We start from the raw sequence: 21,598 nt of genomic DNA, 5'->3' as shown, positions 1-21,598 counted from the left end.
GACTTCTATGTGCTTTTTTAAAAAAAATTGCATGCCCATTATTTTAGGGCTGAGTTGTCTTGCCCCATTGGCCCAAATGTGGTGGACTACAACACCCATCACCCCTGGCATCTGGCAGCATATGGGGGACCCAAAGTTGAAGAACCCTTGTTTATATCAGTGCTTGCATTAATGGGGGGGGGCAGGTGGCACTGGGGGCCCCAGCAGCCTTAGCTTTTGTGTGTATGTGTGTCCTACAAGCTCCTCGATTTGGATTTGTAGGTCCTGCCATTTACCTAAAATTAGGGATTGTCAAGTGATGGGAGTTATGGAATCCGCTGTTGCTGCTTAGAGATGCATCGTTTAGAGATTTTTCTGACCAGTCAATCTATATTATTTAGAAGAATGTATAAAATAAGGGTCCCCCATACTTTTGTGCCATAATTTCAGCAGCTGCCTGAAGTTCTGCGTTACCTTGTCGCTGAACATCCAGGGACCGATCACCAGCAGGGAGTGTGGCTCAAGTGAGCTTGGCCAGAGCTGGTAGCAAGGGGGTGGCCACCGCACAATCCTTTATGCACACATGCCATGCTCCAATAGGAGGGATTTTTATCCCCAAGCCTGAGTAGATGGGTGAGCAGGGGAGGTTGCTGGGCTAATGAAGAAGCTCCAATGGCCCTCCACCTGCTCTGCGCCATTCTTACCTCCCACATGTTGCATCTGTATAGGTCCGACTTTGGGGATCTCTACACTTGTTCCCTTTAGTACGTTGGGCTTCTAAATTCCAACCACCTGGTAGGGCAGTCCGGTCTTCCTCTCCCCACTTTATTATTTTCCTCTCCTGACTTTATTTTAGATCAATCGGCAGTCTCAACCAGAAAAAGTAAAATCTAATTGCGCAATTTTGATAACTACAATTCCCCAGAGCAGAATTCCACAACCAGCACTTCTTGAACTATTTCGAATGACATAATCGATAACAGATTAGAACTGCAGGTCAATGAAATATTTCTTGTTATTTTCCTCTCCTGATTTTATTTTACAACTGATATTCAATATTCCATGGTGATTGAGCTGCTTCTTTTTTGTTGGGGTTGTATTTATTTTAAGCATTTCCCCCCTGTACTTTTGCGAATCTTAGGGCTCCTACGAGTAGGCAGATACTCATGACTCAGTGAGGCCTGTTTTAGCTTTATTTCTGTCAACGCTCATCATCCAAGTTCACCATTAGGTGTGAGATATTTCCAGTCTCTGAATCAATAAGATCAATCAGCAGTCTCAACCAGAAAAAATAAAATCTAATCGCACAGTTTTGATAACCACGATTCCCCAAAGCAGAATTCCACAACCAGCACTTCTTGGACTATTTAGAATGGCATAATGTAACGGATTAGAACTGTAGGTCAATAAGATAAAAAAATTTTTTTAGAAAATCTTCTGAATTTTGGTTGGCCATGACTGGTTCTGAAGCACTAAATGTTTTATTGCATCTGGCCAGTGCAATTTAGGTGATAGCATGTCTGCCTGGAAAGAATGGTCGCATGGTCAGCATCTGCTTGAGGTCACAATTTTCTTGTTTAAAGGCTGTTGCAAAAACGTAGCTGATTTAAGGGAGGGGAATCTATGCCTCTCTGGATGCAAATCCAGAAGGAAGTTATCTGCAAGCTCAAGAACATAAGAGCCCTGCTGGATCAGGCCAAAGGCCCATCTAGTCCAACATCCTGTCCTTACAGGGGCCAACCAGCTCCCCCACTGGGAAGACCACAAGCACTCAGGGTCATGGGTTTGAGCACCATGTTGGGCAAAAGATTGCAGGGGGTTGGAGTAGATGACCCCCAGGGTCCCTTCCAACTCTACAATTCTATAAGCAGGACCTGAGTGCACTCTTCCCACTTGCAGTTCCCAACAACTGGCCTTCAGAGTCATACTGCCTCCAAGAGCAGAGGTGGAGCATAACACAGATTGAACAAGATGTCTGTAACATAATGTGACCATCCTTCCATGTGCCTTTTGCTTTCTCCAGAGATTCTGCCTGGGTGAGATGGAGAAATGAATTGCGATTGGTCTCTGCATTTTTACAATACAGTATGTTGTTGGTGTTACTCGTTGATTTTATTTTCTTCAGGCACAAGAAGTTTTGAAGCAGCTCGTTTTATCTACTTACCTATATTACAGCCATAGCTCAGATCTCGTGGTTCCTATTTAGACGAAGCATCATCAGAAAAACCAAAAGCCTTTGCCGTAGCTCTGAAAGTTTATTAACCTGTTGCGATTTATGAGTATGTGGCATCCATGGGGAAAGCTGCCAAAAAGCTCCCATGGGGATTTTGACACCGTACCCACCCTAGCACAGTCACAGAGCACCTGCTATGCATGCAGAAGGTCTCGGGTCCAGCCCCTGACATCTCCAGACCCCTGCCTGGAACTCTGCGGAGAGCTGCTGCCAGTCAGTGTGGACAATACTGAGCTAGATAGACTAATGGTCTGGGTTCAGGGTAAGGCAGCTTCCTACATTTCTATATGTATTGGATCTGGCTCCTACATCGGAACCTCCCCCTGACATGCTTACCTGCCAGCGAAAACAGCAGCAGGCTGCAATCGTGCTTTGACCAGCACCAGGTGGCACCCCGTGTGGGTCTGAGAGGCACCATTTCAATTCCACAGGACGCCCCAAAGCTGTACTACATTGCAGGCTCAAAGATCTGAACACTGGAGACTCCACAGTGATTATTATCATTGTTAGGGACCAAGGGCAGGCAATATCAGAGGTGGGTCCTGTCAAGACCTCAGGGCCCTGGCAATTGCCCAAGGGTGCCACCTGCTGGTGCCGAGCCTGATGAGTATACAGTGGAACCTCGGGTTACGTACCGTCCTCCTTACGAACGCTTCGGCTAACCCAGAAGTAGATGCTCCTGGTAGCGAACTTTGCCCCAGGTTGCGAGCGGAAGTCACGCGGCGGCACAGCAGCGGGAGACCCCATTAGCAAAAAAGCGCCTCGGGTTAAGAATGGTTTTGGGTTAAGAACGGACCTCCGGAACGAATTAAGTTCGTAACCGGAGGTACCACTGTATATTGCCACATGGCGCACCTGCCACATTGTGGCGTTTCCTGCATCTACCAAGCCCCTGTTTGGTTGCTTGACTTGGAATTGAGCATGTCAAGTACATTGCGTCAGGCTCTTGTGGTCAGGAGTGCAGTCCCTGAAGGTGCCAGAGGAGGATAAATATCCTAATAGTGTTGGGGAAGGAAACACACTCACCCACCCCTGGGACTGCCTGCTGAAATGGAAACCTTAGGAAAATCTTCCCACCTGCCACACAGGCTGCCCGTTCCAGGGGATAGCACGTCCAGAAAGTAAGGGGAAAGGCATAGAGGTGGGACTGTCCCACTTTCCCAATAGATCAGGGATGAGCATTGAGCAACCTTTTTATGTTGAGGGCCGCCTTCCCTTGGGGCAATCCCTCAGGGGCCGATGTGAGTGGAGCCAAAACTGGTAGTGGAGAAAGGAAAAGGTTAAAATGGGGCCACCCTCTTTTCTTTCTTTCTGTCACCTCCCTCCCTTCTCTTCCCACCAGTGGAAGGACGGTCCTCTCTTGCCGGGAGTCTTAAATGATCACTTGCAAAGGCCCAAGAGCCATATAAAATCAGGCTGAGGTCCACCCCTGCAAGAGATGCAAGAGAGCCAGTGTGGTGTAGTGGTTAAGAGCGGCAGACTCGTAATCTGGGGAACCGGGTTCACGTCTCTGCTCCTCCACATGCAGCTGCTGGGTGACCTTGGGCTAGTCACACTTCTTTGAAGTCTCTCAGCCCCACTCACCTCACAGAGTGTTTGTTGTGGGGGAGGAAGGGAAAGGAGAATGTGAGCCGCTTTGAGACTCCTTCGGGTAGTGATAAAGCGGGATATCAAATCCAAACTCCTCCTCCTCCTTCTTCTTCGTCAAATCATGGGGTCCAGGAGAGCATGCTGACACCAGCTATACAGAAAGCGTTTTGGGGGGCGGGCAGGGAAAACCAAGTAAAAAGTACCATTATTTAGCAATCGGCAAAATGGGTGTCTTGGATGTCCCGAAGATCAAGTCCTGCTACCTCCCCAGGGCTAAGGCAAGTGATGTTGTTGTAAGTATATACAGGAGCATCTCCTTCTGTGATGGACTGTGTGTACCGCAATACAACACTGGGGTGCTGCAGGGCAAAGTTTCTAAGTCCTTTCAGGGAGCAGTTGCATTGCCACTTGTTCCCTTCCAGCCACAGTTGGACGAGTGAAGGGCTCAGCCAATCCACCGAGAAGGTTCTGAGCGAATTGTTCCCGATGTTCAGATATCCCAGCCTGGGGAAGGAGCGGAAGATGTCACCCTCCAGGGCCTCCAAACAGTTGCTGGAGAGGTCGAGCCAGGAGAGGCGCAGAAGTGGGGTGAAGGCTTCAGGAGAGATGTCTAGCAGCTGGTTGGAGGACAGGAGGAGGTATTCTAAGTTACGGAGGCCTGCAAACTGGTTTGGGGAGAGGCTGCTCAGCTGGTTGTGCCTGAGGTCCAGATCAAGCAGCTCGTGCAAATCGCCCAGGCTGTGGTCCTCCATTTCTGAGATGGCGTTGTGTTTCAAGAAGAGCCTCCGGAGGCTGGAAAGGTCGGAGAACATATGTGGCCTTATCCTGCTGAGGCAGCTGTTTTCCAAGTGGAGGCTGTTCAGTTGGCTGAGTCCCCTGAAGGTAAAATCTGGGAGGGCCTTAAGGCAGTTCCCAGAGAGGTTCATCACTGCCATGTTGGAAAGACCAAGGAAAGCCCCAGCCCTGATCTCTTGGATATGGTTGTTGTTGAGCGTGAGAACCTCCAGCTGACTCAGCTTGTCGAAGGCCCTTTCTGGCAGGCTTCTGAGCTTGTTGTTCCCCAGCTGCAGCTCCTCCAAGTACTGGAGGTCTTTGAAGGTCCTTGGCCTCAGACTGGCAATGGAATTGTTGGAGAGGCGCAACACATGCAGGCTTGAAAGGCCCGCAAACGTGTCTTCAAAAAGCATGGTGAGGCGGTTGTGGGACAGGTCCAACCATCGCAGAGACTTCATGCCCATGAAAGCTCGTGGGGCGATGGCGTTGATTTGGTTCTGGCTGAGGTAAAGCTTCTGCAGCTTCTGCAGCTTCGTGAAGATGTTGCCCTTGATGCCCTTCAGGGAATTCCCACTCAGGTCCAGCTCTTTCAACTCACTGAGGCTGTAAAAGAGCTGGTGCTGGAGATAGTGGAGCTTGTTCCCAGCCAGGATCAGCTCCCGCAGGTTGGGTAGATCATGAAACACTTTGTCCGGCAGGACCACCAAGGAGTTCCATCCGAGGTTCAAGTACCAGAGATTGGAGAGCCCAGCAAACACACCTTCCTCAATCTTGCTAAACTGGTTGTTGTTGAGATGTAGGGAAACCAGGTTCTGCAGATGGAGGAAGATGTTGGGCGCCAACGACTTCAGCTGGTTGTGCTGGAGGAGCAAGGAGTAGAGTTCCTCCAAGCCATGGAAGGCGTGCTGTTCGATGCTTGACAGGTGGCTGCCCTGAAGGTTGAGAAATTCCAGGCTGGAGAGGTTCCTGAAAGCAAGAGCTGGCAAGGAAGTGAAATTGTTTCCTTCCAGCCACAACATCCTCACGGCCTTGGGAACGTCTTCAGGAAGGCTGGTGAGGTTTCGCAAGCTGCAGTAGACACTCAGCTCATCATTGCGTTCATCGTAACTGCAGCCACACAGGCTGGGACACTTCTGCTTTTCGGGGCTGGCCTGTTCATTGGTGGGCCCCGCTTCGAGGGGCTGAGACCTCGCTGCCAACAGCCAAATCAGAGTCAACGCCAACACTGATCCTGTGGGACAGATAGTGACAGAAGCTCTCAAACCAGTGAAAAAACAAGCTGTGCTGGTGTAACACCCCAAAAAACCCTTTGACAGCCATGGGTGTGGCTTCTTTCCCTCCCACAACGTCCTTTGATTCTCATTTTAGCCATCAGGTAAGGTTGATTTGATTTCCCCAGGTGCAGATCTTCACTCGCCCCTTATTCCCTGGTGGGGAGTGGCATGTTGTGGTTTGCCTCAGATGCCAAAATGCTTTGGGCCAGCCCGGTGCCTCTAAATGTCAGCTGCTGGGAATCTAAAGTGGAGAGACTGCTGCCACCCTCAGGGCCCTGCTTATGAATCTGGTTGGCAACCGTGAGAACAGGATACTGGACTAGATGGGCCTTGAGTCAGATCCAGAAGGGATTTTATTACGTTTTTGTGGGCATATCACAAGATACAGGTGATTCAGAGCCAAAGGCCTATGCGGTTCAGCATCCTGTTCTCACCTCAAAGAGAGAGCTCCTTCTATCCTTAGGTCATCAGCGACAATTTCTCTCTGTGTTAGGATGACCAGTCATAAGAAAAGAAGAAGAGCCCTTCCAGATCAGAACTAAGGCCCACCTAGTCCAGCATCCATCTAGTCTAGGGGTCAACGAAACCCCTATCGGAAGCACAAAAGCAGAACCTGATCACAAAACCTCTCTCCTTCCCGCTCTCTTCCTCCATAAATTTGTCTAGACTTTTTTTTTAAAGCCACCCAATTTGCTGGCCATCCCTGCATCCTGTAGGAGCAAATTTCACAGTCTGTGTGCTGTGCAAAGAGGGACTTTGTCTGTCTGAACCTCCCAACCGCTCAACTCCGCTGAACGTTCCTGAGTTCTAGCATTACGAGAGAGGCAGAAAAACTTCTCTCTCTCCATTTTCTCCACACCACAAATCATTTTGTACACCTTTCTCATACCGTTCCTTACTTTGCCTGCCAAACTAAAAAGTCCCAGATTGTTACAGACGTCCCTCGAGCCCCTTGATCGTTTTGATTCTCGTGCTCATCACAACAGCCCACCTGCTCTTCCAAGTTGGGGAGGAGGAGGAGGAGGCAGGGAGGCTGACTTGCACTCATCCGGAGACCTGTTTTGCACAGCTCTAAAGAAACACACAGAAAGGAATCGCTGGAAAACACAACATTCTCCCCTTACCTTTGCTCATCCTCATGCTTGCTGGTGAACGTCTGGGAAGGCAAAGGTCTGCCCAGCCACCTCAGGCAAGTTCTGCTCTTTGCATTTCCCCGCCTGCTGCTAATGTAGCAATACAGCAGCAACCGCCTTGACGCTTGTCCAGCAGTCTACGGACAGGCTGCTTTTAACCAGTCCGTCACCGGTTTAGGAATACCATTAGGTTTGCATTGGTGACACAGCCTGGATTTTCGCCCTTGCTGCAACACTGCAACAGGAAAGGGCTATTGCCCTCATGCTTTGATTGTAGGATTCCCAGAAGCATGTGACTGGCCACCAGATGGGCCTGTGGCTCTCCTTAATGGCTAGCACTCGCAATGCACAGAGGAATTACCCTGATGACCCAATCTATAGGGAGGATAGAAGGAGGAGTCACGCTATGGGACCACCTAACACTGTGTTATCTAATCTGACTGGTTGCAGCTTTGCAAGACAGAGGTCTTCCCTCCTGCCCCCAATTCTGCCACCTCCTAGTTTTTCCTTGGAGGTGCTGGGGGTTGAACCTGGGGCCTTCTGCAAACAAAGCACTGGGCTATGGCCCTTTCATGAAGGGAGCCTGTCTGTTTTGCTTATGGTTGGAGCTAAATCTGTGAATAAGCTAGAGTTTCCCAAACTGGAGGCTAACCATTGCTTCTTTGGCCTAGAATTCAAAGCGTCAGCTGAGACCTCCAGCACCAAGCTGCAAACTTACGGCAAAGGTGAGGGAACTTTTTCACCCTGAGAGATATGCTCCTTTTTGAGCAGCCTTCCAGGGTCCTCAGGCTGAAACTGGTTTCTGTACAACACCCTGGAGCCATGCTATACCAGCAGGAGGAGTATTACAGAAAGCTGACATGGGCAGCTCTCAGGTTCAGCCATTTGACTCGAGTCCCTTTGCCTATCCCAAGGCAGGTGTCACTGCCACCTGGGACCTAGAAGCTACCCAAGAATGCGGTCTGCTGATAGGGGGACATGCGCTCTGCAAAGAGTGTTGGGAATTGTAGCTTAGCTTGCGAGTGAGAACTTTTTGCTAAGGCTGCCTAGCTTCTCCCATGGGAAGCTGCAAGTCCCAGGGTGAAGAGAGGACTGTTAAATCCAAACTACAGAAACACCCTAGTGTAGAATCTTGCACCTATTCAAAATGGCATGGGGGGTGGACTTCCTCTTTATTTCAAGCCATAACCCCACTTGTCCTTGATGGAATTCCAACAGTAGGGAATCATTCAAAGGGCAATTTAAGGGTTATTTCTGTTCATATTAAACCATGTCAACCAAGGATGTATGTGGCGGTGTTGCTTGGCAACGAGGCAGAGAGTGGCTTGATCTTTACTGTGGTCGCATGAGTTCCGATTAGCTGCATAGTTCTGAGGAAGTTTTTCCTGTGTATGTTTCTGTTGCATGTCTTCCAGCTATGTGTAAAGCCTGAGCTAAGAAAAACAAAACACTCTCTGTTCCTTTCTCATCAAATTATACACTGTTTTCATTCAGTTTGCTCAGCAACGAGTTGTCAAGATTTCTTTTCCCTCCCCCTCTGGACTCTGTCTATATGCTATTGAAGAGACTTGGCTAACGATCCTTTTCTGTGTGCTGTAGTGGTCAGTGTGGCTCCCAGAAGGTTTCCCCTGAGTGAATGTGGCCCTTGGGCTGAAGAAAAGTTCCCCCTTCCCTGGTTGAAGCATTTGCAGGGCTGGGGCAAAACTATTTGTTGATAATGAGCAGTGCCTGGCAAAGAAGAGCAAGGCCCAGTCCTGGATATAGAACCACAGTGTTCTCTATTTGCTTGGATAAAGCTCTTTAAACATTGTCCAATTGGAGAAAAATGCTTGGACACATTTGGGAAAGAATGGAGCCCCAAGAGAAAAGGCAAATGGGTATGCGGGGAACACCCTTGTCCTGAGTGCTGGGTTTTCACCCCTTCACACACACACTCTCACACACACACACCCTATATTTCTCCTCTATATAATTTAGATTATCCCCAATGCACACACACACACACATGGACACACAGACACAGAGTGCTCAATTTTAGCATTCTGTTCTTGGAAATTATAGATCAAAAAGGAGAAATGGGAAAGGCACACAATCGGACAGGCGCTAAGTAAATATTGACACAAGTCGTAATCAGCTAAAGCTCTAAAAAAAGACCTGACTCAGCAGAGACCTTCGAGCCAAGAAAAAACAGAAGCTGGAATTTCGTTAGGAATGACAAAAAGAGAAAACCATGGGTGCTCATACTAAGAACACCCAAACACATGTACCGGTATGTTGGGAAGTGTTTTTCAAATGGGACAAATGCCTGGATCCTTTATAGCAGAGGCCAGGCATCCTATTCACTGCAAGGGCCGCATACCTTCATAGGAAGCTTTCTAGGGGCCGCGTGGCTGTGGTGGTCAGAGCCAGAACAAAAAGTGGGCAGAAAATGGATCTGATTCTACTTTTCGTACGGTAGGCTACAATCCAGTCATAGACCTTTTTAAGCTGCTTTGACAGCTTTTCTAGCTAAAATACAGGCTAGAAACGCTATACATAACATTATCAGCCCCATCTCTTTAAAGCACAGTTTTAAACTCCCATCATCCCTGACCATTTGTCCTGCTAGCTAGGGATGATGGGAGTTGTAGTCCAACAGCTTGCGACCCGAGTTTGAAAAACACTGCTGTAGATGTAGCAGCTAAGAAGCTGGATCTCTGAATTGACCTGCTGAGGATCAGGAGACCCACTGCACCTGAAGTTGTTGGATGGGAGCACCCAGGAAGAAGAAGAAGAGATTGGATTTGATATTCCACTTTATCACTACCTGAAGGAGTCTCAAAGCGGCTAACATTCTCCTTTCCCTTCCTCCCCCACAACAAACACTCTGTGAGGTGAGTGGGGCTGAGAGACTTCAGAGAAGTGTGACTAGCCCAAGGTCTCACAGCAGCTGCATGTGGGGGAGTGGGGAATCGAACCCGGTTCACCAGATTACGAGTCTACCGCTGTTAACCACTACACCACAGAACCTCACAGACCACCAGAACCTGGACCCTCGCAGGCACCTTCCCCTGAGCCTGAGGAATGAGGTGCCTCCCGCAGTACATCACAGGTCCAACAGCACAGCGAGCACACCAGGCAAGTGGCTGCAGAACAGAGGAGGAGTACCTGGCCACAGGGACCAGCCCTTTAAGGCCCTGAAGTTCTCTACAAGCGGGTGAGGGTGAAGAGGCCTCAGTTTTGCTCACCTGGAGCTATCCGAGGTCCTGCAACATTTGACCATTGTTACCTCTTTCTCTTACTCAGTGTCAGACCAGAGCATGATATTGGCCCTCATTTGGACTATAGATTTAAAGCAGTATCACGCCACTGTAAACAGTCATGGCTCCCCAAAAGCATCCTGGGAATGCACTCCATAATTGTAGCAGGGGAAGCTTTTGTGGAAAAGGCCCGTTCTCTCATTTCTACTCTCCAGACCTCCCTCAAAAGTGGCACGCAAGTTCATCTGCATCCCAAAACAACACCTGAATTAAGGCAGGAATGAGAGTGTTAAGAAAGAACAGTTTTGCTACCTTTCCCAGATGAAAGAACACAGGAATTGACTGAATCTGTTGCAAGGTGGAGCAGGGTTCTGTTTGTTGTTTTACTGGGTAGCCAAAATTTCCTGACAGCACATTTTAATGATGTGCATTTCTGGGAAACAGACTTCCAGCAGTTTTCAACCCAATGCAGCTTTTTGGCACCGAAGGCTTCAGCAGCCATCATTGGTCAAAACTCTCTCTGTTTACTCTTGAGAAATTTCAACCATCCCGATCAGGCAACCCCCTCATAATCACTGCCTGGAAGAATGCTTTTAAATGTAATTGGTTTTAGAATGTTTAAAATCTGCAACTGCTTATAGATTCTTTTTAAATTGTTATTGTTTTTATAATGTTTTAAACTTTTTAGAATGTTTTATATTCTCTGTTTGTTTTTAATCATTGTACCTGTTTGCTGCCCTGGGCTCCTTGAGGAGGAAATGCAATATATAAATTCAAATAATAATAATGTATTTCTTTATTGCCATCTAAGCAGCCCAAGACCTCCATACACACACTGCCCAGGCTTGTGCCCTGGAGAGGTAACTTCAGCAAAAACAACGCAGGAGGCAGCAGTTACAAGTTATAAGCTGAACTTGATTGGCATAAGGTATGGGCGCTCATCTGCAGCAGCTCAACTGGATGCCTTTGTCTGCCCCAGCTGCAACAAAACATGTCTCTCCTACATCGGTCTCTACAACCACAGCAGGTGCTGCAACCTGCCAACAGTTTGACTTCTCCTCCATTGTCTCCTGAGACAGACGGATGCCAAGCAAAGGATTGCATTGATACCCCACCTTTCCTCCAAGGATCTCAAGGCGGCATGCATGGTTCTCTTCCTCCTCAATTTATCCTCATAACAACCCTGTAATGTAGGCTAGTCTGAGAGACAGTGACTGGCCCAAGATCACCCAGTGAGCTTCATGGCAGACCGGGGATTTGAGCTCTGGTTTTCCCAAGTCCTGGTCCAACACACTAACCACTACACCACATTGGTTTTTGCCCTCAAAAGCAACTTCAGAATAAGGATAAATTAAGTCTGGGAGGCTTTAAATGAAAAAAGCCATTGGAGTTTAGAGAAGGTAGGAGTGCATGTGTGAAGTAATGGACAAAGCAGCTGTGATGTGACAGCAAGACAGAGAGTGAGCTGTGAAGCATCCTCAGATGTAGTGCCCATTGGGATTGGTAGGGCAAAAGGTAGGGAGACCAATGGGTGGAGCCAGAGCCAATGACAGGCAGAGCCTCCCCTGGTTAGTTGTAAGTAAGGAGGGAGGGAAGTGGGGGCTGGCTGAATTTTGGTGGGGCAGCACCTCACTTGCCTTAATGGACTACTTTTATTTTTATTATATTTATTTACATCCCAACTTTCTCCCAGAACTGGGACTCCAGGAAACTCACAAAAATTAAAACGAGCACGAATAAAACACAGAAAGCTAAAAACAAATAAAAAATAATAGTTAAAGAGTAATTAAACTGTAACAAAATTAAAGCAATAGGGGGGGGGAACCCTGTTAAAATACAGATATTAAAAACAGTGCAGCACTATTTAAAGCCCTTTCCAGCTCCCAAAAGCCTGCAGGAATACAATAGTCTTCCCTTGTCGGTGGAAGGACAAAGAGGAGGGAGCCAGTCTAGCCTCTCTAGGAAGGGAATTCCAAAGTCTGGGATCAACTACTGAGAAGACCTTTTCAGCTAGCCTCAGCTGGGTGTTGTGTGCCTTCCCAGGGAGGATCTGATGCGAAGCAAGGGGTTTACCGCCTGCTTATGTTGCTTGCCTTCACTTGTACATTTTCTAATATTTGTTTTATTTACAAAACACCACAAGCCTCCAGTGATCTCTCCTCAAAAGCCAAGGCAAACCCAGGTACTTCCACCCCTAGAACTTCACACCGATTGGGGAAGTGAGGAATGCATAGCGTTTTAAACATTTTGGGATACTGTCATCCATAACGCAACTTGCAGTTAGTTTCTTCTAAGAAATTGCTTGTATGAACAGAATGTGTTGCACTCCAATCAGATTAGATAATGATTGTCCAACACAAAATTTACCTTGGCAAGAGAAGACGCCAACTTTTGGCGAGAACAGGCGTCCTTGTGACTACCTGAACTTTCTGGCCAGCGTTGGGCCAGGGATGGAAATGCCAACTCCACAAACAAACACAGGCACAAGGTAGAGGAAGGTGGCGCCTTGTCATCCTATCAGTGGAAGCGGGGGCGCTGCGTCCCGTTTCGCCACTTCAGGCGAGAGGGGTGAGATCTCACAAGCTCCTCAAGATGCCATGTGGTTTTGGCAACATCTCATGAAATCAATGGTGGAGGCAGGCAGGGTGCCCCCAGGAACACCACCTCAGGGCCTTCCACACTTGAGGTTGTGGCCTCACCCTACCTAATGGTTGCATTGGCCCTGAGTGAAAGACAAGAAACATTTTGTTGCCGCATCTGCTACTGTGTCTGCACACATGGACCACGTATGGGTGGGAATTGAATTCAGTTCACTTTTTTTTATTAAAGATTTTCTTGGTTTACAAAAGTGTGTACAATGTCTCTCGCATTTTTCCATGTAACATTTTTACAGTTCAATTTTGGTTGTTGAGACATTAGGCAGAGAAGGGGGAAGGAGGTGGTTGGGATGGGGGGAGGGTGGGGTGGGGAGGCGATGTTTCTATTTTCCTTAATGTATGTAGGATTTGGTGTCAGCATCGTTTGTGTTGGTTCTCTGTTGCTCGCTTGTGTTTCTTTGGCGGTGAGAGGTCGCGATTGGCGTAGGGTGTACTTGTTCCTTTGTGGTTGGCTGTGTTGATCTTTGGTTTTCTGTGTGAGTGGGGTGGGTGGGTGTTTTGGATCAGGTTAGCCATATTGATTTGTATGCTGTCGGTAGGTTTTTGTCATTATCTTGTTGAGCTGTGTGTGTGATGAAGGGGGACCATATGGGGGTGAAGGTATCTTCTTCTGTTTGTCCCCGTGCTAGTTTTAGGTTGCTGGTTAATTTTTCTAGTAGGGCTGTTTCCCATACTACTTGGTACCATTGGTCCATGCTTGCTCCTGACAGGTCTTTCCAGTGTCTGGTTATGATGTTTCTGGCTGCTGAGAGTAGATGGATTATGAGTTCCTTGTGTTGTAAGTGGGCATTATTGTCTTGGAAGATGTTTAGTAAAGCCAGTTCTGGGGTGGTTTCTAGCACTTGTTTGGTTATTTTGCATATTTCTCGTATGGTTGTTTTCCAGAATGTTTGGATTTTGGGGCACTCCCACCACATATGGAAGTATGTGCCCGTGGAGGTGCATCCTCTCCAGTATTTTGGTGAGGTTCCTGGGCGTATTTGTGCTAGTTTTCTTGGTGTTAGATACCACCTGTAGGTTAGTTTTAGGGTGAGTTCCCTTCTTTTTGTTGATATGGATTTAAAGGGGGGTTTAGCAGTTCACATTTAAAGGCGAATCTTCCTAAGTGTCATGAAGTGGCAGGACAACAGGGAGGAAGAGGAGGAGGAAGATCCCAGCTTGGACACATTGTGGCAAGCTGGGGATGGGGAAAGAGAGGTTGGTATAGGAACTACTTACAGGGTGATGGAAGATGAGGGGATGGGGGCCAGTGCACAGGATCCAGAGCAGCAGAACCCGTTACCAGAGCCAGTGGGGCCCCTGTCTCCCCAAACATAGCAGGCTCTGAGACATAGGGAGCAGCAGGAGTGGCTGAGGCAGGCAAGGGCCAAGAGCCCAGCTCCCTAGCTGGCCAGGTGGGGCTTGCTAGCTCTGGGAGAAGGTGTGCGATTCCTTAGCTGGAGTAGGCTTGGAACAGATGAGGGTCACCTTCCTCATCAAGCCCAGATGCTGCAATCAGGATGCAAAGTATAAATGGGACACAGAGCTGAGGTACTGGGTCTGCTCAAGTCACAGGTAAGAGGGGAGTGTGGCACTTGTGCAAACTATGGAGTCACTCTCCAAATTAAAGCTGTGGGGGTTTTTTCATGCCAACCCTCACATTCTTCTTTCTTTATATTTACAGGATCCAAATCACTGCAGCATAGACATTCCAGAAAACAAATCCCAAGATTTGGTGGATGAAGCCCGAGTCATGACTGCCGGGCTTGCTTCAGCCTCCACAGTCCTCCCTCCACTGTCAGAGGCAGAGCATCTGGGAATCACTGGAGGAGGAAATCCTGTTGTGCTCAGGTCCTGCTTGTGGGCTTCTCATGGGGGCATCTGGTAGGGAGACCAGGATGCTAGACTAGGTGGGCCACTGGCCTGATCTAGCATGTCTATTCTTCAGTTTTTTAAGTTCTTATGTTTGGAAACCCTTGGTTGCTTGTCCAACTGAATCGCTGGCCTACCAGGAAATCTTGGAAGAGGCAATGAAGAGAAAAAAGTTAAAAACCGGATACAATTTTAAAGAAAAGTACGTTTATGCACTTGTTCCTCAGTCCTGCCTGTTAACATGATCCTGGATCCTCTGTCCTCTGCAATGACAGCAGCCTCCTTGGATCTCTGTAGGGAGGGAGGAAGGAGAGAGAGAGAGAAAGAGAGAGAGAGAGAGAGAATATATCAACATTATCCAATGCTCCCCTCCACCACTTTTTTTTTAAATAGTTCATTCCTTCATTGAATTTATATCCTGGTTAAGAGCGGTAGACTCGTAATCTAGGGAACCAGGTTCGCGTCTCCGCTCCTCCACATGCAGCTGCTGGGTGACCTTGGGCTAGTCACACTTCTCTGAAGTCTCTCAGCCCCACTCACCTCACAGAGTGTTTGTTGTGAGGAAGGAAGGGAAAGGAGAATGTTAGCCACTTTGAGACTCCTTCGGGTAGTGATAAAGCGGGATATCAAATACAAACTCTTCTTCTCTAGGCCCAGAATGGCTCAAAGCAGTCAGACCAGTCCTGAACTAGACCTGTGTTCATTTAAAACTCATTTCCCTCCCCGCAACAAAGAATTCTGGGAACTGTAGTTTTTTAAAAGATGCTGAGAATTGCAGCTCATTGGGGTTAAACTACAATTCCCATGATTCTTGGGGGGGGTGCTTTAAATGTATGGTACACAGCCTTGGTTTGCACAACATGGGTGGCCAAACTATGCAAATGTTCAAATTGCCAGAGAGGAGTCTGCAGCCTCTTTGGTCACCCTGCTGCTACACTGTGCTGAGTGAAGAACTATGATTTTCAGGTGTAAGGATAAATGTGAGTATACCTTTAAGGGTACCTCCTATATCTGGTTTAGGAGATTAGGCAGCAGGGCTGGAAGCTGAGGGAGAAAGTCACTGAAGGAGAGAAGAGCTGTTGTACACATTTCTAATAAACTATTTCACGTTCGACTCCTCTGGCAAAGAACATTTCCAGAACCAAAGATGTGGCTAGGTTGAAGGACATGAGCACAGTTGACAGGGATGAGGAAGCTGTGGCCTTCTGGGTGATGTTGGGACTCCATCAGCCCTAGCTAGCATGGCCAGAAATCAGGGGTGGTGGTAGCTGGAGTCCAGTGGTCTCTAGAGGACCACAGGCTCACCAGCCCAGAGCTATGATATGCTGCTTTGCAAGGGCAGCTCTTGGTTGAGAGTGCCCCCTGGTGGAGCTCCTTAGGCTTACCTGGAACTGGTGGTGTGGCAGTCACTGTACTTCAAGGATGTCCGGGAGCTGCCATTGTAATTCCCCACAATGCCCTGGAGCAGCCAACATTGGAGCATTTGCAGGGAATTAAAATGAGGCTTGTAGATTCAGCAGCCTTGACAAGGAAGGCCTGGCATAAACGCTTGTACTGGTGGCAGGGATGGATTAACCATTAAGCAAAAGCTTATTATTGTTTCTATTTTGAATTAGATGCATATGGGGGCAGCAATGCTAAAGGTCTTAATTCTTTTTTTTTTTTTAATAAAGATTTTATTATTTTCTATATGCATATATAAAGGAAACAGAACATACACCAATACACCGAAAATACAAAATACAATAAACAATAAACAATAAACAAATCAAACAACAACACAATAAACATAAGAGAAAAAAAAACACATACAAACCTGTCTAAACACTTATCTTTGTCTCATTCTTATTCTATCTTCTAAGCATAGAGGACTTAAGCTAAAGGTCTTAATTCAGCCCCGAATGGTGGGCCCTGCCCGGCAAATGCCCATGGATGCCAGGAGCTAGCACCGGGCGAGCTGATTTTACCTGAGCCCCTGCTCCCTCTTGGAGACGTTCCTTCCACTTCGGAATAGGGAGGGGGGAGGTCTGGTGGGCCAGGGTACGGGGGAGGCCACAGTGGGAGCATGCTGAGAGACCCTGTGGAGAGAAGGACAGGCACCTATTGAAAACTGGGATCAGGAACACAAAGCATACATAAAGTCTGTGAACTAAAGGAGGAAAGAGCTACAGCTCTGTCAGGGGAACAGGGGTCTCCTGGCACCTCTCAGCGCCCTGAACAAATTACCATTGCCAGCCCTAGTTAAACAACAGCAGCAGCATTAACACAACACTGGATTTGATAAGTCAGTTAGAAACCCATCTGCTTTTCAGCTGCGCATTAAGAGGCTGGGTATCTGAGCTTCCTTAGTAGGCCAACTTTCACCCACTATCCAAAGGAGACCATTGCTGCACTTACGAGCTGCCCGGGGTGCAGAGGGGTAGGCATAGGTATAGATGGAAGCAGTGGGGTATTCTTGGAGGTTCGTCCCTTCTCTCAGTATGTCTGTTAGATTAACAAAAAGGCAGGAGAGAGAAAAGCATGTCTGATATATAGATTCGCAAGTGCACACACAGCACTTGTATGCAATTTGTATGCATCTTTCATTTAGAAAATTTATAAACTCCTTGCTAAACAATTCCCCAAGCAGTGTACAAGAAGTCCAATTTTATATAAATCATGACTAAAATACACAGAAACAAACACACAAAGAACCATGATTAAAAAAGCAAGGAGAAAATCATTTTTTAAAAAAATCAAAGCAGATATAAAATATATTAATTTCTCACATTGGTGTGGCTGGATTGTGGACTATTTTACAAAGCTAAGAGTCACATCTATTGCTCCACCCACTTTTCCCCTCTTGCCCCTCCCACCACTGGAATGTAGCCCCTGGAGAGTAACCAATGAAAGAAAGCTCAAGCTGCAAAAGATTCCGCACCTCTGTTTCAATGGATCCAGTTCCCATTTAAAGGCACATCCTGACATAAAACTGTCCTGCCCTTTGGCCAAATGCTCCCTCCAGTTGGTGTCCCCTGACTTTTAAATGGGACAGAGAGGAAGGAGTGGGCCTTTGATATCCAACAAAGGAAAGGCCTTTCAATCTAGTTCCTCACCTGCATCAATCAGACCCTTTATTGTGTTTAGGCAATCGGACGCTCCGTACTGGAAGGTAAATTTGAAGGCAAGGACCCCTTGGGTAGACGCTAGGGAGAAAAGGCTACAGTGAGACATTGGGCTCAGAATATTGTAATCTGCGCCAACATATATTTTTTTCTCCCAAAATGGTAAAAAGCTAGGATTCTACCTTTGCAAAGACAGTAAGTATGGCCTGCAATGAATGATGTTGAAGAATTCTGAGCTAAATAGATCAATGGTCTGATTCAGTATATGGCAGCTTCCTCTGTTCCTGTGATAACCCATCAGAGGGAGTTCTCTCTCATTTTGAGAACTATCACACACAGCAGCCAATAGATTCCAGGTGGGATACATACTCAGCGTTCCTTTGATATGCTGGGGCTTGGAGCCCGGCTCCTCCTCCAGGACACAATCTCCTAGGAGCTGCAGCGGGAAACGAATGATGGTGGATCCCTTATCTTTGTGCTGGAAGATCATCTAGGGAAGCAACCGAGAAGCCATTCAAGAAGCAGTGAGTAGTGTCGCAAGGAACTAAAGGTGGCACAGCTCAAAAAATGCCCCTTCTCCATTTCCGCAAGGAGAATAGGGACGGGGATATATTGTGTGCGCACTTATTTTGATGCTTACAGGTGCTTTGCGATGTGTGCATTAGTGTGAGGGTGTTCATGAGATAGGCCTCCATGGCCAAAGAACAATAAACTATTCATTCAGTCATCCATAATTAAAACGTTCTGTGCTTCAATGACACCCAAAACCAGCAGCATGAGGTGGTGGTCTGGGACTCTCAAGCTCAAGGCGATGTCAGAGGTTCACCTACCAAAGGCGGGAGAGGTGCTATGTGCTCTCTTATTATATTATGGTCAGCCTGCCTCACCCCTCAAGCCCTCTTACTTTGTACTGGGTGAGGTACAACATTCCCTTTTTGGTGCCTTTCAGCTCTTCTGGAAAATCCGACCGCCCTTCCAGCAATAACGACACCTCGCTATAGTGAGCAAGGACCCTGAAACAAAAGCAGTTGGTTGGTGAATGTATCAGATTCCCAAATAAAACACGCTTCACGAGATTCGCAGCTGTGAATACAGGGAACCTTGGGTCCCTCTCCTTTAGGGTTGCTGCTAGATAACTCCCATCAGCCTCAGCCAGCATGGCCAATGTTCATGGATGATGGGCGTGGCAGTCCGTTCCCTTCAATAAGGAGCATCTTTTACAGAATGTATCATCTTTCCCTTTACATCCAAACCCCATATTTTAATTACCTTCAGCTTTTGAAGTTCGAGCAAGACACATCTTTTTGTTGCCACCTATCAATATTGAATGACACCTTGATTTTCCATCTCCCCTTCCTGCCTCACTCCATCCCCAAGATTATCTATTTACCTTTCCTCAGAACTGTTGGCTGACCTGGAGAACTGATACCTAGTCACCTCCATCGTGAGAAGCAACTCCTCTGTCTCAAGGACACCCACGCTCCCTTTAGCTCAGGAGCACTGGAGACAAAGAGAAATGCCAGGACCATGTAAGCATCTCTGTGATGTCAACAGGTGAGGTAACAGCATAGGCTTTGACTTGAAATTGGGATTAGTAGAAACCCCTTATTTATTTTTAGAGAGTTGCTCCCATGAGGCCAGGTTTATTCTCATTTTCTTCTGTCTCCCTAAATTCCACCAGAATCTGATGACTTTAAACAAGCAGCCCGTGAGAGCCTTGGACTGAAAGTTAAATCCTGCCAGGAGTTGAATATCTGGGGAGTAGTTTTCCAGACTCCTTTTCCCCAGACAAGTGATGCTAGTTGCATCTATTCCCATTCTCTCCATTTCATAATAATATAAGTCTGCTGCCAGTGGCCCATGTAGTCTAGCATCCTGTTCTCACAGAGGCCAACCAGATGAGCCCATAAGCAGGACCTGAGCACAAGAGCTCTCCCTGTTTGTGAGCCCCAGCAACTGGCATTCAGAGGCATCATGCATCTGACCGTGAAAGTTGAACATTTCTATCCCAGCTAGTAGTCACTGATAGCTTCATCCTCCATGAATCTGTCTGATCCTCTTTTAAAGATATCCAAGTTGGCTATTACTGCCTCTTGTGGGAGCAAATTCCATTGTTTAACTATGCATTAAGAAGTATTTTGTCTCTTCCAACATTCAGCTTCAAATGTTACGAGCGAGGAAAAAAAAGGTTTATCCACTTTGTCTACGCCATGTATCCTTTTATACACCTTTATCATGTCTCCTTTTACTCGTGTTTTCTCTAAACTGAAAAGCCTCACGGTCATCTTTCCTCATAGGGCAGTTTCTCAATCCTCTTGCTCCTCTTTGCTTGCTCTTTTGTAGGTCTTGGATCCCACCACCTTCCACCACCCACGGCTTGAGCAGCCAACATGTCTGCCTTGTCAGTGGGACTCAACATCTGCCTGAACCTGCGTAGGATTGGGGCACCAAATTTTAAGGGATGATTACTGCCAAGCAAGTTCCACAGATGACAACCACATATATTAACTTGTTTATTTTGACACACAAATTGCAAAATTGCCGAGATAAACATCTTCTCCTTAGCTACAATATTGCCACTATGTACAAAATTTATGCTTGAAGGTACTACACATATAAAAATACAGTATGCAATACGTATATACAGTACAATGTGCAAAACATGGCAAAAAAATCAACACATGGAATTGATTTTAGGGGTGCAAACAGCAAATACAAAGGCATCTTGGTTTCTTTTACAAAGGCAACACACCACAGGATGCTCTGCTTGCCATAATATGTTTATTTTTCCCTTTAATCTAGTATTTAAAATGAAGAGGCATGTACAAATCGGTATCTGTTTTCTCTTTTTTCCTATAAAGTGAGATGCTAAGACGTAATTGTTTCTATGAAAAGAAGAGAGACACCTATCATGCCAAGCACAATTTCTACTGCAAGCAATACAATGAGATAAAGAAAGAGATGTGCCACTCCTTACGTGGGGGTCGGCACTTATTAGCTCAGTTTCACAACCAACTAAAGGAATCTGTATTGCTAGACACCAAAACAAAAGCAACTTCAAAAATATATACATCTTCAATTTAAAACAAAATATGTCCATGGAGAAAACTTGAGGTGGGGGCATGATGGAGGACTTGCAATTACCCCTCAATTAAAGGGTGTGCTCCTTGGCAGTAGAAGTAGCAATACTTTGGTTCTTCCCATTGTCACTTGTTTAAGGCTCTGGGTCTTTTTAAATTGCATCATGCGCAAAACTAAAAAATGTAAAAATGCTGGTTTCCTGGTTTCATTAGAAAAACATACATGTCACCATTACAGGTCACTGCACTTTCATTGTTGAATCCCTCCTTGTAATTATCATGGCATTTGCCAGATGTTTAGCCAAAGTTTACACATTAGTTCATTCACATTCTGCACTGTGCTGCAGGCAACACCAGAGCAGAATGCCTGTCGAACATCAAGATGCAGTTAAATAAGATATCTGCTGAGATTTGTCACAACTTTATGCCACTGAATACACTGCAAAATGTGTTGCAGCATTGAGTAAGCTTCTTAAGTCTCTCTGAGCTGAAAAAAATGGATTTCCCCTCAACTGGAATAAACAGGCTGAAATCATAGTTTACATCTTTGTAATTTCTTTGTTCAGCGTACTTGTTTGAAAGGAACATGGGGTAGGTAGGGATGGAACTGGCAACGATGATTTCTCATCAATATGACAGTGCAGTTCCATTTTGATTTTCAAAATGTGACATTTAATACTGCCA

At 46.7% G+C, this 21,598-nt stretch overlaps 2 protein-coding genes across 2 annotated transcripts; both read right to left on the bottom strand.

The window, feature by feature from the left end:
- Positions 1-3,973: 3,973 nt before the first annotated feature.
- Positions 3,974-7,257, bottom strand: IGFALS (insulin like growth factor binding protein acid labile subunit). The gene is made up of 2 exons (XM_033167592.1): positions 6,975-7,257; positions 3,974-5,807 (listed from the first exon to the last, which is right to left on the bottom strand). The coding sequence occupies exons 1-2, from the start codon at positions 6,988-6,990 to the stop codon at positions 4,012-4,014; spliced, it is 1,812 nt and encodes a 603-aa protein (XP_033023483.1). The 5' UTR covers positions 6,991-7,257; the 3' UTR covers positions 3,974-4,011.
- A 7,641-nt stretch (positions 7,258-14,898) lies between these two features.
- LOC117056489 (WW domain-binding protein 2-like) lies at positions 14,899-19,823 on the bottom strand. The gene is given in 8 exon segments (XM_033166900.1): positions 14,899-15,021; positions 16,698-16,808; positions 17,128-17,214; positions 17,826-17,915; positions 18,204-18,324; positions 18,739-18,847; positions 19,225-19,279; positions 19,282-19,823. Coding segments are annotated over 8 exon segments (723 nt in total). The 5' UTR covers positions 19,364-19,823; the 3' UTR covers positions 14,899-14,953.
- Between the last annotated feature and the right edge of the window lie 1,775 nt (positions 19,824-21,598).

This window comes from Lacerta agilis, chromosome 13 (assembly GCF_009819535.1).
Source record: "Lacerta agilis isolate rLacAgi1 chromosome 13, rLacAgi1.pri, whole genome shotgun sequence".
Classification (NCBI taxonomy): Eukaryota; Metazoa; Chordata; class Lepidosauria; order Squamata; family Lacertidae; genus Lacerta; species Lacerta agilis.
Note: the sequence above shows the minus strand (reverse complement) of the source record. Positions and strands in the feature narration are given on the sequence as shown.